General features: G+C 34.9%; 1 protein-coding gene and 1 pseudogene across 1 annotated transcript; one reads left to right on the top strand and one right to left on the bottom strand.

The window, feature by feature from the left end:
• LOC109840880 overlaps positions 1-5,931 on the bottom strand; it is a 14,577-nt pseudogene extending 8,646 nt beyond the window's left edge.
• On the top strand, positions 5,552-9,055 carry LOC109842463 (cytochrome P450 93A3-like). Its single transcript, XM_020411338.1, has 3 exons — positions 5,552-5,937; positions 6,009-6,528; positions 8,432-9,055. Exons 1-3 carry the CDS (start codon positions 5,552-5,554, stop codon positions 9,053-9,055), a joined length of 1,530 nt encoding a protein of 509 aa, XP_020266927.1.

The following is a 14,285-nucleotide window of genomic DNA, read 5'->3' on the forward strand; positions in this document are numbered from 1 at the left end:
GTCCTAGTACTCTACATATCACAAATTTACCGTGTCCCGTACCCGACTACCCGTACTCGTACGCATTGCCATGCAACTTGGGTTCTCTCATATAGTAGATTGGATGTTGGATCATAAAAACTAGACTAAGATTATTATTTCAAAAAATATTAGAAAGTAGGAAAATAATTGTTTATTCACAGATCTTTCATCCAGTAATATTCTGGTCAGATAAGATGACATGACAGCAAACAAATTAAAAATGAAAAAGAAGAAGAATGACGCCATTCCTGTGAAGTATTTTAAAAATGACGCCATTCCTGTGAAGTATTTTAAAAATCTTCTTTTATGTTCTGTTTGTTCACTTTGTTGTTTTTGCTCTGATTTTCATGTTAAATTTCCATAACGAATCACTCTTCAATTTCTTTTCTAAATAATCAGGAATTTGGCATGCACAAATTCACTTGATATGAAAAAATATTCGATTGAAAACTTTTAATTATGAGTGTACTGGGCATAATAAGCTGGTCAAAATCTGAATCAATTTTGCTAGTTCAAGTTCTTAAATTATAATGCAACAATTTCATGATGTAATATTTTAAAAGAAAAAGATGAATCCTATTCATCCATTTTTTATGAAATCAATTGAAAAACTGTAATTTGATATATATATTTTTTACATAAGTTCCTCATCAACAAGTCATGAAATATGGTTCCAGGTCACCCCTATGAGACTTACCTTAGTGATCAGAAGATGCAATTTTAATATTTCACAGTTTGTATCATATAACCCAAATATAGACTGCAAGACCAATCAAATCCATAGTGATGATCAATCGGGGGTGGAGAGGTTCTGTCTAGGTCAGGTTTTAGTATCTTTATCGTGAATTGGAGGATGCTACCACACTTTTTTTTGGTATTTTATTGGTTTAAGATTTGCACCAGATCTCAGGGAAGCTTTCAAAGCACTAGGTATCTATCTTGTTATGGTTCGATTTCACATATTTTAGCATGGGATATCTGTTCTCATATTCTGTATGTACATCCTTCTTTCACTTAGAAAGCTATTGATACTTTCAATGGTGGATGTTTCCTGCCAAAATTCATAGACCCCTTCAATTGAATAATAATGATGATATTCATAAGACTTAAATAGTATATCGTTCGTCTTTTCATGTAAAATTTTCACGTTAAGCATGTCATACCTGTTCAAATGCATACGTATCTCTATGAAATCTGTATATATTTCTTGCTGGTTATTCATTTCCATCTGTAGGATCAGGCTATGGTTTCATCAGTCTGAAATCAGATGTATAAACACATCAGGCAACAAAAAACTTATAGGTTACTGATTTGCTGATGCCTTGTAATACTACCTGGGAGATTTGATGATTGGCCTCGTGATCTGCTGTCATGTTTGTCAGTTGTACTTGGCTAAGCCTTTCTACAACCCCATACTTCTATAGAGCCTACCATTTCCTCTTCCCTGAAACAGAACACGATAACAGAATTTAATGGTTAACTTTGTTATAGTCCTTGTTTAATCGGTTGGTGATAGAGAGGTCAGACCTTGCATACTTTAATGCCACATCACTGTATATCATAGTTACAAATATTTGTCAAACTAGTATCTCAGACATGATTGCATACAATCTTTAGATGTAGTTCTTTCAAAGAAACAGACACATAGGTCCTGATTGTGATTCATGAGGAAGGATCTACATGATTGTGTCTTGTAATACAAAAGTAGTGTAAAATTGTAGTACAATTTATAAAGGTATTGATATGGGGAAAGAGTCGAGGCTGATTATATGAAGGTAGACAGTGAGCTGGTGCGAATCATGGGGATGTCATTATTAATGGTTTTGGTGGAGGAGGTCATTGACACGAGCTAAATAGCAAGAACAGTGTTGTAAATAGCGACCAATAGCGGGGCTATAGCGGCGCGAATAGCGGTCGCGGCCCTTCAGCGCTACGCGTAGGGGTTTCGCGGCTGGCTTAAGCGGGAAAATCCGCTATTCATTCGAATAGCGCGTAAAAACGGATTTTAGCGGGTTAAAAGCGGGTTTTCGCGGTTAAAAGCGGATTTTCGCGGTTAAAAGCGAATTTTTGTTGTTAAAAGCGGCTAAACCCGCTATCACACATATTATGATGCTATATTTCTTGAATTTCTTCATAGTTTCATTCATACAACAAGCTTATTAATTGTTATTTATTGATAATACAAGAAATTTACAACTAATTGAATTTTTAGATTTTTTATGAATTTTCTTATTATTTAGGATATTTAAATATATTTAAATTTGACCGCTATTTGACTGTGCGCTATTTGTCGCGATTTCGCCGCAATAGCCCGATATAGCCTTAGCGGTACCTCGTCGCGACGCGTCGCGATCCGCTATCAGCAACCTTGAGCAAGAAATAGATGCATATATTTAAAGCTCACCACCACTGAAGGAAATCTAGCAATTGTTGTATGCGGCCAGACTAATAAACCTTTGGATTAGACTTGTGAATAATATGAATCTTAACGCAATAAAATGATTATATTCAGTTTGGATTCCAATCAATTTTTATTCTTCTACGAGGTGCATGAAAGGCCATGCATGCTAATAATCTATACTACTTATAAAAGAGAATGCCCATGTCAAAACATTTGATTTCCTTTTTTACCCCCTCAATTTTTTATAACTCAAAATTATACCATTAATTATAAAACTAATGATCCATAACCTCTCATTAACTATACACCTTTTCATTTTCTCAAATTATTTGGTCATTCACTAGAATATATTAATAATTTATAATGAAAACAAAATTCATAAATATATGATAATTTGTTATAAAGAATTATTAATTATATAAAATATTAAAAGTCATTCATTTAACAAATTATTGCACATAATTATAATTATTAATAATAGTATAAATAGGGGTTATTTCTTTATGTTGTAAAGAATATTACCTTGTTCGATAATTAATATCATCTTAGTAATAAAAATTTGGATGTTATAAGTTAAAAATACTTTTGTTTTAGAAAATTAATTTATATAAAAAAATTTGGATCCTTGAAATTTATGAGACATATACTTTTCTCTTCTTTTCTTCAAAATATTTGGCCACTCGCTAGAATATACTAATAATTTATAATGATAACAAAATTAATAAATATATTATAATTTATTATAAAATAATTACTAATTGTAATGAAATAGTAAAATTATGTATTTAATAAAATATTGCACATAATTCTAATTATTAATAACAGTGCAATGAAATATTGGATCTTTGAAATTTATGAGTCATGCACTTTTAGTTGGAAAGTAGATGTCTCATATATTTGAAGGATCCAATATTTTTATATAAATTACTTTTTATAAATAATAGTATTTTTAATTTATACCATCCAATTTTTTATTACTAAGATGATATTAATTATCGAATAAGGTAATATTCTTTACAACATAAAGTCATATAATATTAAAAATTATTGCCATTATTTAATAGATATTGTATTAAAATATTTACATGACATAAATATTTAATAATTTAAATGGTTTAATTATATCAATAGTGTTACTTAAACTAATGATTACATTATTATTTAATAATTATACTCCTAAATAAATTGTTTAATAATATAATAATAAAAAAATTAAATAACTATTAAATGTTAATAACAGTATAAATTATTATTTTTTTAATCATAGTGTAATAAAATAATTTTTAATGGTTATATATAATTTATTAAATTATATAATATTAAATATAATAACATATCAACGTGTAAAGCGCGTGCATTATACTAGTAAATTTAAGTACGGGGTTATGATTGTTCTGACTGACATATACACACTGCTCCAAGCCAAATCCTTCGTGCATTTGTTTAATATTTCTTCTCTGCAGTTCCTTCCATAAATATGACCTAAAGCTTCTTTCAACAAAGGAACTTAAGCAGAAAATTGCCTTAGCAGATTTGATACAGATTGTCTTATTTTCAATAATTCAGCAAGAAAGGGACTTGAGGATCCTATTCAAAACAGATTCATTCTGTATTCTTGGCTGTCTCATCTTTAAAAGGACTTATTCATGCATACTGTTGATTTCTAACTGAGAACAATTACCTTTCACTTAATTGGCAGGGATGTCCTAAAGCATCTACAATTAAAAGATTTAACTGGAGAGGTTAACCCTTATTGTATCATTACTTGGATGGTAGGGTTTGTACTAGAAAATAAACAATTTCCCCAGTTATCGGTATGTTTTGTTGTAAGATGGATTGCTATTAGGATAAATAAAAAAGTATATAGTTGATGATGCATTTCCCTAGTCTAGCTCTCCATTATTGTTACAGGCCAAGACCGACTGCCCATTTCAATATATTTATAACATCTTTTTGTTGTACCTAAAATAAACATTTCTTTGGCTGTAACCACAGTTATCAGCACTCGAATTTTGAATATAATAAAAGGGAAGCAATGATGTCATACAAATGCTAATCCACTAACAACAGAAATATTAAACGAAGGAGAAAAAACACAAAGAACGATAGTATAACCTTGTTCATTGAGAATGGAAGTCCATGTACTTGCTTGTATACATATATTACATGGAATATAAAACAACAACGCAGAGATTAATTACAAGAAAACATTGTTTTAAGCGAATTTGTTACCTGTGATAGCGAGTAGTGCAGTTGATTTCCAATTGCACCTGGCCTGCATCAGAAAAAGGGAAAAATAAACATGTCAGTAGCTTTCAAGCCTAAATGTCATGATCATGAATACATCATTAGGCAGACCTGTGATCTTGACCTAGTTCCAACCACCATACAACTAATAAATCCAAGGGTTATTTGCATATATACCACTTAAATCATGGGTATTTGCAAAAATACCGTCCAAATCTCAGTATTTGCAAGACTACGCCTTAAATCATCAATTCTGGACAAATTACCCTCAAAGCAATAGAATCATCAACTTTGATAAGCTAGTTTGTAATCGCACTACATTAATGATTTGTTGGTTTTAGGGGTATTTTTTTCACAAAGTTGATGATTTGAGGGGTACTTTTGCAAATACTAAGATTTGAGGTGTTCCTTGTAAATACCCGGGATTTAAGGGGTATATGCAAATAACCCTAAATCCAATTACTATATCCTCACTCTTCTTATCTAAAAATACTTGTAACAGATCTTTGGATGAAATCGAAGAAGTTCTGGAGGCACTTTTAAATAGAATTTAGAGGACTTTTTCCCCACCTATGAGGAGATGGTGACGAGCTGTAATGTTGTATTCTGTAACCAACTATCTTGTACGCTATCAAACAAACTAAATCTGAGGACAAAGGGTTTTCCTCTTTCTTCTTGTTGTAATTTATGGATGAGCCGGCAGTTTACAATTTCTAAATGAGTAGTCTTAAAAAATGTATTTTGTCTTGTTCCTTTGGAACTCAAGAAGTGAGAGAAGCAGAATTCATTCCCATGAGAAATCATCTTGCCTCTAAACAAACATATGTTCGCATATATACCACTTCAACTACCTCAATTGTAGCCTCTTCAAAATCTTAAACCATGAGAATAGAAGCTTTCAAATCCTATGCAACTCTTTCACTCATATGGCTCTTTTCCCTCATCATCCTCCGTGCTTTCTTATCCCGTTGGCGAACTAGAGTGTGCCTTCCCCCAAGTCCCCTGGCGCTTCCAATACTCGGCCATCTGCACCTCTTAGCTCCCATCCCTCATCAAGCACTCCACAAGCTCTCCCTCCAATATGGCCCCCTCATCTCCATTCGTTTAGGCTCCGTCCCTTGTGTTGTTGCCTCATCAGCAGAAACTGCAAAAGAATTCCTCAAGACTCATGACAACTCCTTCTCTGACAGGCCCCTGTCAAAAGCTGTTTCCTACCTCACCTATGGCTCTGCCGACTTCTCCTTTGCCCCCTACAGCTCATACTGGAGGTAACAATATTGACGATACAATAGTGTACATTGAACTCCAGAGAAACCCTCATCTTCTTTATCTCTAATAGGTACATGAAGAAGCTCTGCATGACACAGTTGTTAGGCGGTCGGACACTTGAACAGAACCTTCCTTTGAGGCGCCAGGAGATTATAAGACTTATGAAAACACTGTTTGAGAAATCATTGAAGGGTGAGGCAGTCAATATAGGTGCAGAGCTTCAGAAATTGACGAACAATGTGATATGCAGGATGGCAATGAGCCGGACATGCTCAGGAAATGATTTGGAGGCAGAGGAGGTTAAAAAGATCGTAGAAGAGACAGCTGAGCTGACAGGGAAATTTAACTTGGCAGATTATATAGGATTCTGCAGGAACTTGGACTTGCAAGGTTTTGATAAAAGACTGAAAGACTTGCACCAGAGGTTCGACAACATGATGGAAGGGATATTGAAGGAGAAGGAGGAAAGAAAAGGAAAAGACACCGCTGAGGAAACAAAGAAAGATTTGCTTGATATAATGCTTGATATAGCTGGTGACAGTAATGCGGAGATAAAGCTAACAAGAGAAAACATCAAGGCTTTCATTTTGGTAAGACCACAGCAACAGTTTTCTGTGAGTGCTTCATGATATATAGCAAAATGATATTGTTAAAATTTTGTGCTAACATATATTAACACAAAATATGTAAAAGAGCTCGTCTCATATACACTGTTGCCCATACATCACAACATATAGAAATGGCAAACTCACCCATGGAAGAACCACAATGGAAAATTTTCTGCTAGGATAGAATGAAGAGTAGAACTGACATCCCCTCCTTTTGCTCTTCTACAAACCCTTTCTAAGATACGATGACAGTAATCTGAATACAAAATTTAACTGTGCTACAACACTTTCAGATGTGGAAAAACAATCAGACTTCTTCTATCAAATAACCAAGGACTGAGTCAAATACAGAAGGTCCTGATCATCCAATTTTAGATCCAGGTGAATAAATCAAAATATCACATAACCCACACCCTTTCCTGCCTATGCAGCTTCCTGCCTTACAGCTCCCACTTGCTGGCCAATCCAAAGACCGGGACTCTTCCCTGACTGGCCTGATTGGGCCTGGCTACCCCGCAACTTCTGCTAGGATAGAATGAAGAGTAGAACCGACATCCCCTCCTTTCGCTCTTCTACAAACCCTTTCTAAGATACGATGACAGTAATCTAAATACAAAATTTAACTGTGCTACAAGCCTACAACACTTTCAGATGTGGAAAAACAATCAGACTTCTTCTCTCAAATAACCAAGGACTGAGTCAAATACAGAAGGTCCTGATCATCCGATTTTAGATCCAGGTGAAAAAATCAAAATATCACATAATACTTTTACGGACATGAAGGCATTATGGTAATAATTTTTACAGGCATACTAAAAATTATTACGTGACCCTATTCCAGAAGAACATTAGAATTAAAATATTACGAACTTTGTCAACTAAATAGTTACTGCTTAAGAGCCATACGTGTATGTGTATATATGTGCTGCGTGTTTTAAATTTTATGAAAATGGCTTTGATACTCAAAGTCTCTAATTAATCCTTCCGAATCTGAGAAGGAGATCCAATAACCTCTCCATAGAAAGAGCGTCATGAATATTTAAAAGGACAATTTTTTTGCTGGGGACTACTGTATTTCAAAAGAGATAAAACTGCATAAGAATCGATAAGCATCAACTTACAGCTACAGTCTTACAGAGTTTTTTTTTCCAGGTTTTCAAGTCCTAACCTCTAGAAATGAAAGTTTGTCATTTTTTCCAGTGGACAATTGAATATAGTAAAATTGCAGTAATACCAACCTTGAGTAGAAAATATGGGTGAATTTCACAAAACTACTATGAATTTTGAAGCATTTTCCACAAAATTACCACAAACCTTTATTGTTAAAGAAAACTATCATGACCTTTCAAAACTGTAGAAAAATATCATTAACTATTAAACATGGTTTTAAACGGTCTTAAGGTCTTGGATAAAAGGTCTAAACTACTCTTATTCACATCTATTAACCTACAAACTACAAAGTTCATAAGAGTAACATAGAAGATGTATAAAGTACATAATAGCAAAACTGTCTGCCATCAAGCGTGCTAGTCTAATGCAAAAAGTTTATGGTAATTTTCTTTAATAAAAAAACTTATGGTAATTTTAAGCAAAAAGAGCCCAAAGTTCAACGTAGCCTTGTGAAATTTAAACTGGAACTATTCCAAGATATCAAGAAGAATTTTGTAGTTCAATTATTTATCTATTGACTACCTTATATACAGGAAATCCCAAAAGCATGTACCAGAATACATTTATTTCTAGTATTTGAAAGTTCATCATTACTTTGCAAAAAAAGTTCATCAAGCCTATGGCATATCAGTGTTGAAATCCTAAGCTATATCTTGCTTGCGCGACATTACTTCAACTAACGAAAGTTAATTATCTTACATTCAATGCTGCATAGGATATCTTTGCTGCAGGCACTGATACATCAGCAATCACAGTAGAATGGGCACTGGCAGAACTCATCAACCATCCAAACATACTCCAGAACGCTAGAGACGAAATAAACACAGTCATCGGCTTGAACAGACTGGTCAAAGAATCCGACATCCCAAAGCTCCCATACCTCCAGGCCATCGTAAAGGAAACTTTAAGGCTTCATCCAACAGGCCCGATGATTGTCCGTGAATCAACTGAAGGCTGTAAGATTAATGATTATGACATCCCTGCAAGAACAAGGCTATTTGTCAATGTATGGGCCATTGGAAGGGATCCAAATCACTGGCCTGAACCACTTGAATTCAAACCAGAAAGGTTTATGAATAGTGATAAGGAGGTGGATGTTAGAGGCCAGCACTTCCATCTGTTGCCATTTGGCAGCGGTCGAAGAGGCTGTCCAGGCACATCGTTAGCCTTGCAAGTTATCCAACCAACGCTCGCTGCCATGATACAGTGCTTTGATTGGAAGGCCGATAATGATCAAGGAATGGTGGACATGACAGAGGGACAAGGATTGACACTACCTCGAGCTCAACCGTTGGTCTGCAGGCCCATCGCTCTTCTACGTCCTATGCCAATCACTTGAAAAAATTGGTTTGGATGATTGCCACCTTAATTTGTATTCCAACTTGATTAAGCTTGCGTGACAACGGATGTAGCTTGTGGTTTGTCATTTGGTTACAAAATTTGATAAATGCAACAGGTTTAGTTACCTATCCTCGTTAGAACCACAATTCTTCTTGAAGGTCAAGGATTTGATGTCGAAGCTATTGATCAGGAACTAAACTCAAAAAAGTTCCTTGCAAATCTTAACATCTCACCAAAGTAGGTATCTTTAAAGATAATAGATTTGATAATTCATTTTTCAATCAATCAATTCAAATCAGATATCAAATTGAGACCATTTCATTAAACAGAAGTACAACACAGACAAAATGAGAATCGACAAGAAGAGATACCTAAACTCGTGGGCGATTTCTCTGACGTCTGGAAAGGGAACTTTCGGATAAAAATTGGTTTTTTCTTTCCTAGTACTTTTTGATCTCACGGAGATCGACGGTGCCGCGATGAAAGCGGTGGGGCTTGTTGACGCCGCCGGTTGCCGGAATTGAGTTGCCGGAGATTATATTAGGAAATTAGGTTCGAATTCATTTTTTTGGATGTCTGTAGCGTAGCAAATGGTCTTTTCCGTATTAGTCCACTACATCTTTAATATTCTGAAATAGTGCCTTAATCTTTAATATTCTGAGATTAGCTTCTAAAATCATTGAAATTGCTATTATATCGGTCCTGTTTTTATATCTTGGTCTACTGTATCTACAATGCTTTATTTATGTATTGCTTTGTATTCTTGATGTTTATAAAGTATTAAAGTTATATATATCTTCGGCGAGCTTATGGCTCATGCAAATACTGTAGACAACATAAAATTGCACTGTAATCAATAGCTCTAGTTTTCGCTTTCAACTTTGATAGTGTCAAATTTTCAAGAATCGTTGATGTCCATCTTCTATAGATTTAGTACATCAAGGAGGTCTGCCCTGTATTCATTTGATCTTAGCATTTCAACTAGTATATTTTTTCTCACCCATGTAACTTATATTCTTTCAGCCCAGGATTGGCCCGGAAACCCGAGACAGACCGGGTTCCGGGCCCGGGTACGGGCCGCCTCGTCGACGCTCGGCCAGGACGAGAAAATAGTCCGAGCAAAATAACCGGCATGGGCGCAACGGTCACCTTAGGTGACCGTTGCGGGCAAAAGCCGGGCCAGGCCGACCGTTGCGGGCCCGGCCCGGCATAAACGGTCACAAATGTGACCGTTGGGCCAAATGTGACCGTTTTTGCCCAACGGTCACATTTGTGACCGTTGTGGCCGGGCCGGACCGGGCCAACCTGGCATGGCCCGGTCTTAACGGTCACAGACTGTTTTGGTCGGACCTGGCCATAACGGCCAAAATGCCTGTTTTGAACATTTTGCCCCTAAAAACGGTCAAAAAACGCTCATATGGTGAAGGTATTTTGGTCATTTTCCTAGGGGGATGTCTCTATAAATAGAGGGGGGTTTTCATTTATTTTTCTCACACCAAAACTCATTCACTTCTCTCTTATACTCTCTTATACATTCGTATACTCTCTTATACTCTCTAATAATCTCTTATACTTTCTAATTCTTCAATCAAATGGCTTTCGAATCTAATTATGAAGAGCAAAACTTATCTCACGATTTTAAAATGAGTCCTCCTACCGGGTCTACTCCTTTTGGCCGCGGTTGTGGTCGGGAAACGACCTCACAAATGTGACCGTTTTGGCCGGGCATAACGGTCAAAATGGTTGTTTTGACAGTTTTGCCCCTAAAACGGTCAAAAAATGGTCAAAAAGGTCAAAAAATGGTCATATGGTGAGGTTTTTTTTTGGTCATTTGCCTAAGGGGCTGCCTCTATAAATAGAGGGGTTTTTTTATTTATTTTCCTCACACCAAAACTCATCCACTTCTCTTTTATACTCTCTAATTCTTCAATCAAATAGCTACCAATCTGATTATGAAGAACAAAACATATCTCATGATTTTAAAACGAGTCCTCCTACCAGGTCTACCCCTACCGATCCTACCGATGTTAATCCCGGATCCGGTGGCGACGATTCTACACCAAGAGCTCCGAACATGCCGAGATTCGATGTGTGGAATTTTTATGAGAAGATAGACGTCACCAAGGATGAACACGATAGGATCCTCACCCAGAAGGCTAAATGTGCGTTGTGCGGTAAGATTTTCCAAGCTCATCATAAGAGCGGCACCAACCACCTCAAACGCCATTTAGATAAACACAACAGAGGCCAGACGCCTCAAGGTGATATCCGACAATCTATGATCTCGCAATCCTCAACTTCTGGTAGTCTTGAAAGTTGGAGTTATGACGCATCCCGTGGCAGGAAATGCGTTATCAGGTTTATCATTCTTAAGGATCTTCCTTTTAGATTAATAGAAGATGATGAATTTGAAGATTTATTTACATGTAGTTTTTACCCCGTATTAAAAAATTTTTCTCGTCAAACTTATCAACGTGATATTTTAAAACATTATCAGGAGGAACAAGTAAAAATAATTTCTTATTTTCAAAGTTTAAACTGTAATTTTTTTAACTTGTGATATTTGGACATCTAGAGCACAAACTGGTTATTTATGCATCGCAACACACTAGATTGATAAAAATTAGCAAAATATTTAAAAGAGTTGTTTTATTTATTATAATTGAAGAGTCACATATTGGTATTAATGTTACAAATTTAATAATGTTGCAAATTTAATAATTGAAGAGCTTATGAAACTAGAAATTAAAAAAAATATTTTCTCTTTCACTAGATAATACAAGTAATAATAATGTAGCTGTTGATTTTATCAAAAGAACTCTGTCATTGCCATGTCATGGTGATCTTTTTCATATTAGATGCATCTGTTATATTTTAAATTTAATTGTTAAAAGTGCGTTTACTCAAATTATACACATGATAGAAAAGGTTAGGTCAGTAACTTATATGCATAATGCTTATGAACAAAGAATTGGAAGATAAAAACAATTATGTAAAAGAAAAAAAATATAAAGCCAAGACTAATTCAAAAAAATATTGACCATAGGTGGAATTCCACCTATGCAATGTTAAGTGTAGCAATAGAATATAAAAAAATTATAAATGATTTTATTGCTTATTATTCTTATAGTTCTAGTTCTGATAGCACCTACGGAATAACTGAAGAGGAATGAACAATTATAAGTAATTTAAAAGAGATGTTACAAATTATTTATAATGCTACAATGTTATTATCCAATCATTACTTTAGCTACTTTACAAATTTTAAATATTTAATTTTTTTGGTAAATATCGTATGGATGATACTTTTGGAGCTATAATTTCAAATAAAGAACAAATTTAATAAGTATTTTAGGTCTATTCCTCACATTTTTTGTTTGGGGGTTCTTATTGATCCGCAATTGAAGAATATTGGCCTTTAAAATTTGTTACAATCCTTGTACGGTAATTAGATTATAGACTTAGATGATGGATCCACCATTACTGCTACTTCTCATCATAATGCTATTAGAAATTATTTGATTATAGACTTAGATGATGGATCCACCATTACTGCTACTTCTCATCATAATGCTATTAGAAATTATTTTCAAACCTTATATGATGAGTATGCCCACCATTACTGCTACTTCTCATCATAATGCTATTAGAAATTATTTTCAAACCTTATATGATGAGTATGCAGCTAAACATGGTGTAGCTGCATAATAATCTACAGCTTCGACTTCTTTGAGCTCAAGTCGAAGTAAAATAGTAAGTTTTGATAGGTATGCAATGGTAGCTGAACTAACTGGTGAATCTGGACTTGGATCATCATTGGAGGTTAAGTTTTGATAGGTATGCAATGGTAGCTGAACTAACTGGTGAATCTGGACTTGGATCATCATTGGAGGTTTCTGAAATAGATGAATATTTATCTGCTTCAACTAACTGGTGAATCTGGACTTGGATCATCATTGGAGGTTTCTGAAATAGATGAATATTTATCTGCTTTTTTAGTTAACTGTTAAAATAATAATTTAAATATTTTATAATGGTAGAGAGTATATGGATTAGTTTCATATCCTATACTTTCCATCATGGTTCGTGACTTACTAATAGTGCATGTTTCGACAGTAGCTTCGGAATTCGCCTTCAGCACAGCAAGACGTTTGATCGACGACCACAAGACATCGTTAGATATGTATACTGTACAAACGGTGATGTGCTTATAAGATTGGTGGAGGTACGAAAAGAGAATGCAAGACATCTATCGAATGGCTGTAATTGAAGATAAATTTGAAGAATTAGGACTAGCAGATAGATATAAAGATTAAATAATATTTATCAAATTGTAATTTTTATTTCTTAGTTAAATTTTGTACTGAATTATTTTGGAAACAGTTGTAAATGATAGTGGTATAGATGAATAGGTGCCAACCTAGTTGGGATGTGTTCATCTATTATGATGCGACGAATTTTAAAATAAATTTATACTTGTAAAGGATTTACTGATTATTAATAAAGAAGTTATTTTTATTATTTATCTTTTTTATAATTTTTTGTATTTGTAATTTATGTAATTTCAAGTGATTAATAATAATATTAATTTTTTATTAAAATTTTGTATAATTTTTTATATAAAATTGGAGTTTTAAAGAGATTTAAAAAAAATAAAATAAAAATAAAAAAAGCGGGCCGACCCGGAGCTCGGCCCGCTCAGGCCCGGGGCAACCGAGCCCGGCTCCGGTTTTGCCTAGCCCGGACCCGGCTTTCTGGGCCGGACCGGCCCGGATGGACACGCCTACCTACAGCCCTAAAGCCTCTCTGTCTTGCAAAAGCCCTGATTTGCATCTTTGGTAGAGGATCCCTGCCTATTGATTCCTCAAACCCAACATTGAATTTCCCACAATGAAGGTTCTAATTGAAACTAGCTACATTGAATTGGGAAACCTAGATGGGGAAAAGGTTTTTGGGGTTGAAAATTTGTGATTTTGGGATAGGATTCAAGAAAAGATGCCATTTTGAGAGATGCGTTTTGGGGGAAATTTAATGGAGTAAAATCTCTTATAGAGAGGGCTTAGATTAGGGATTGGGGAATTCGGTTTTGATGGGATTTAGTGGAGATAAAGCCTTTGGAAACCTGATGCAATTTACTTTAAGGATTTGGCCATGAGAGAGGTAGTGAGTTGAGAGAGAGAGAGAGAGAGAGAGAGAGAGAGAGAGAGAGAGAGAGAGAGAGAGGGGGG

Source organism: Asparagus officinalis, chromosome 5, assembly GCF_001876935.1.
Source record: "Asparagus officinalis chromosome 5, Aspof.V1, whole genome shotgun sequence".
NCBI lineage: Eukaryota > Viridiplantae > Streptophyta > Magnoliopsida > Asparagales > Asparagaceae > Asparagus > Asparagus officinalis.

Coding starts and splice junctions, on each gene's coding strand:
- LOC109842463 (XM_020411338.1), top strand. CDS start 5,552: ATGAGAATAGAAGCTTTCAAATCCTATGCAACTCTTTCACTCATATGG. Junction 5,938..6,008: donor CCCTACAGCTCATACTGGAG/GTAACAATATTG, acceptor TATCTCTAATAG/GTACATGAAGAAGCTCTGCA. Junction 6,529..8,431: donor ACATCAAGGCTTTCATTTTG/GTAAGACCACAG, acceptor AATGCTGCATAG/GATATCTTTGCTGCAGGCAC.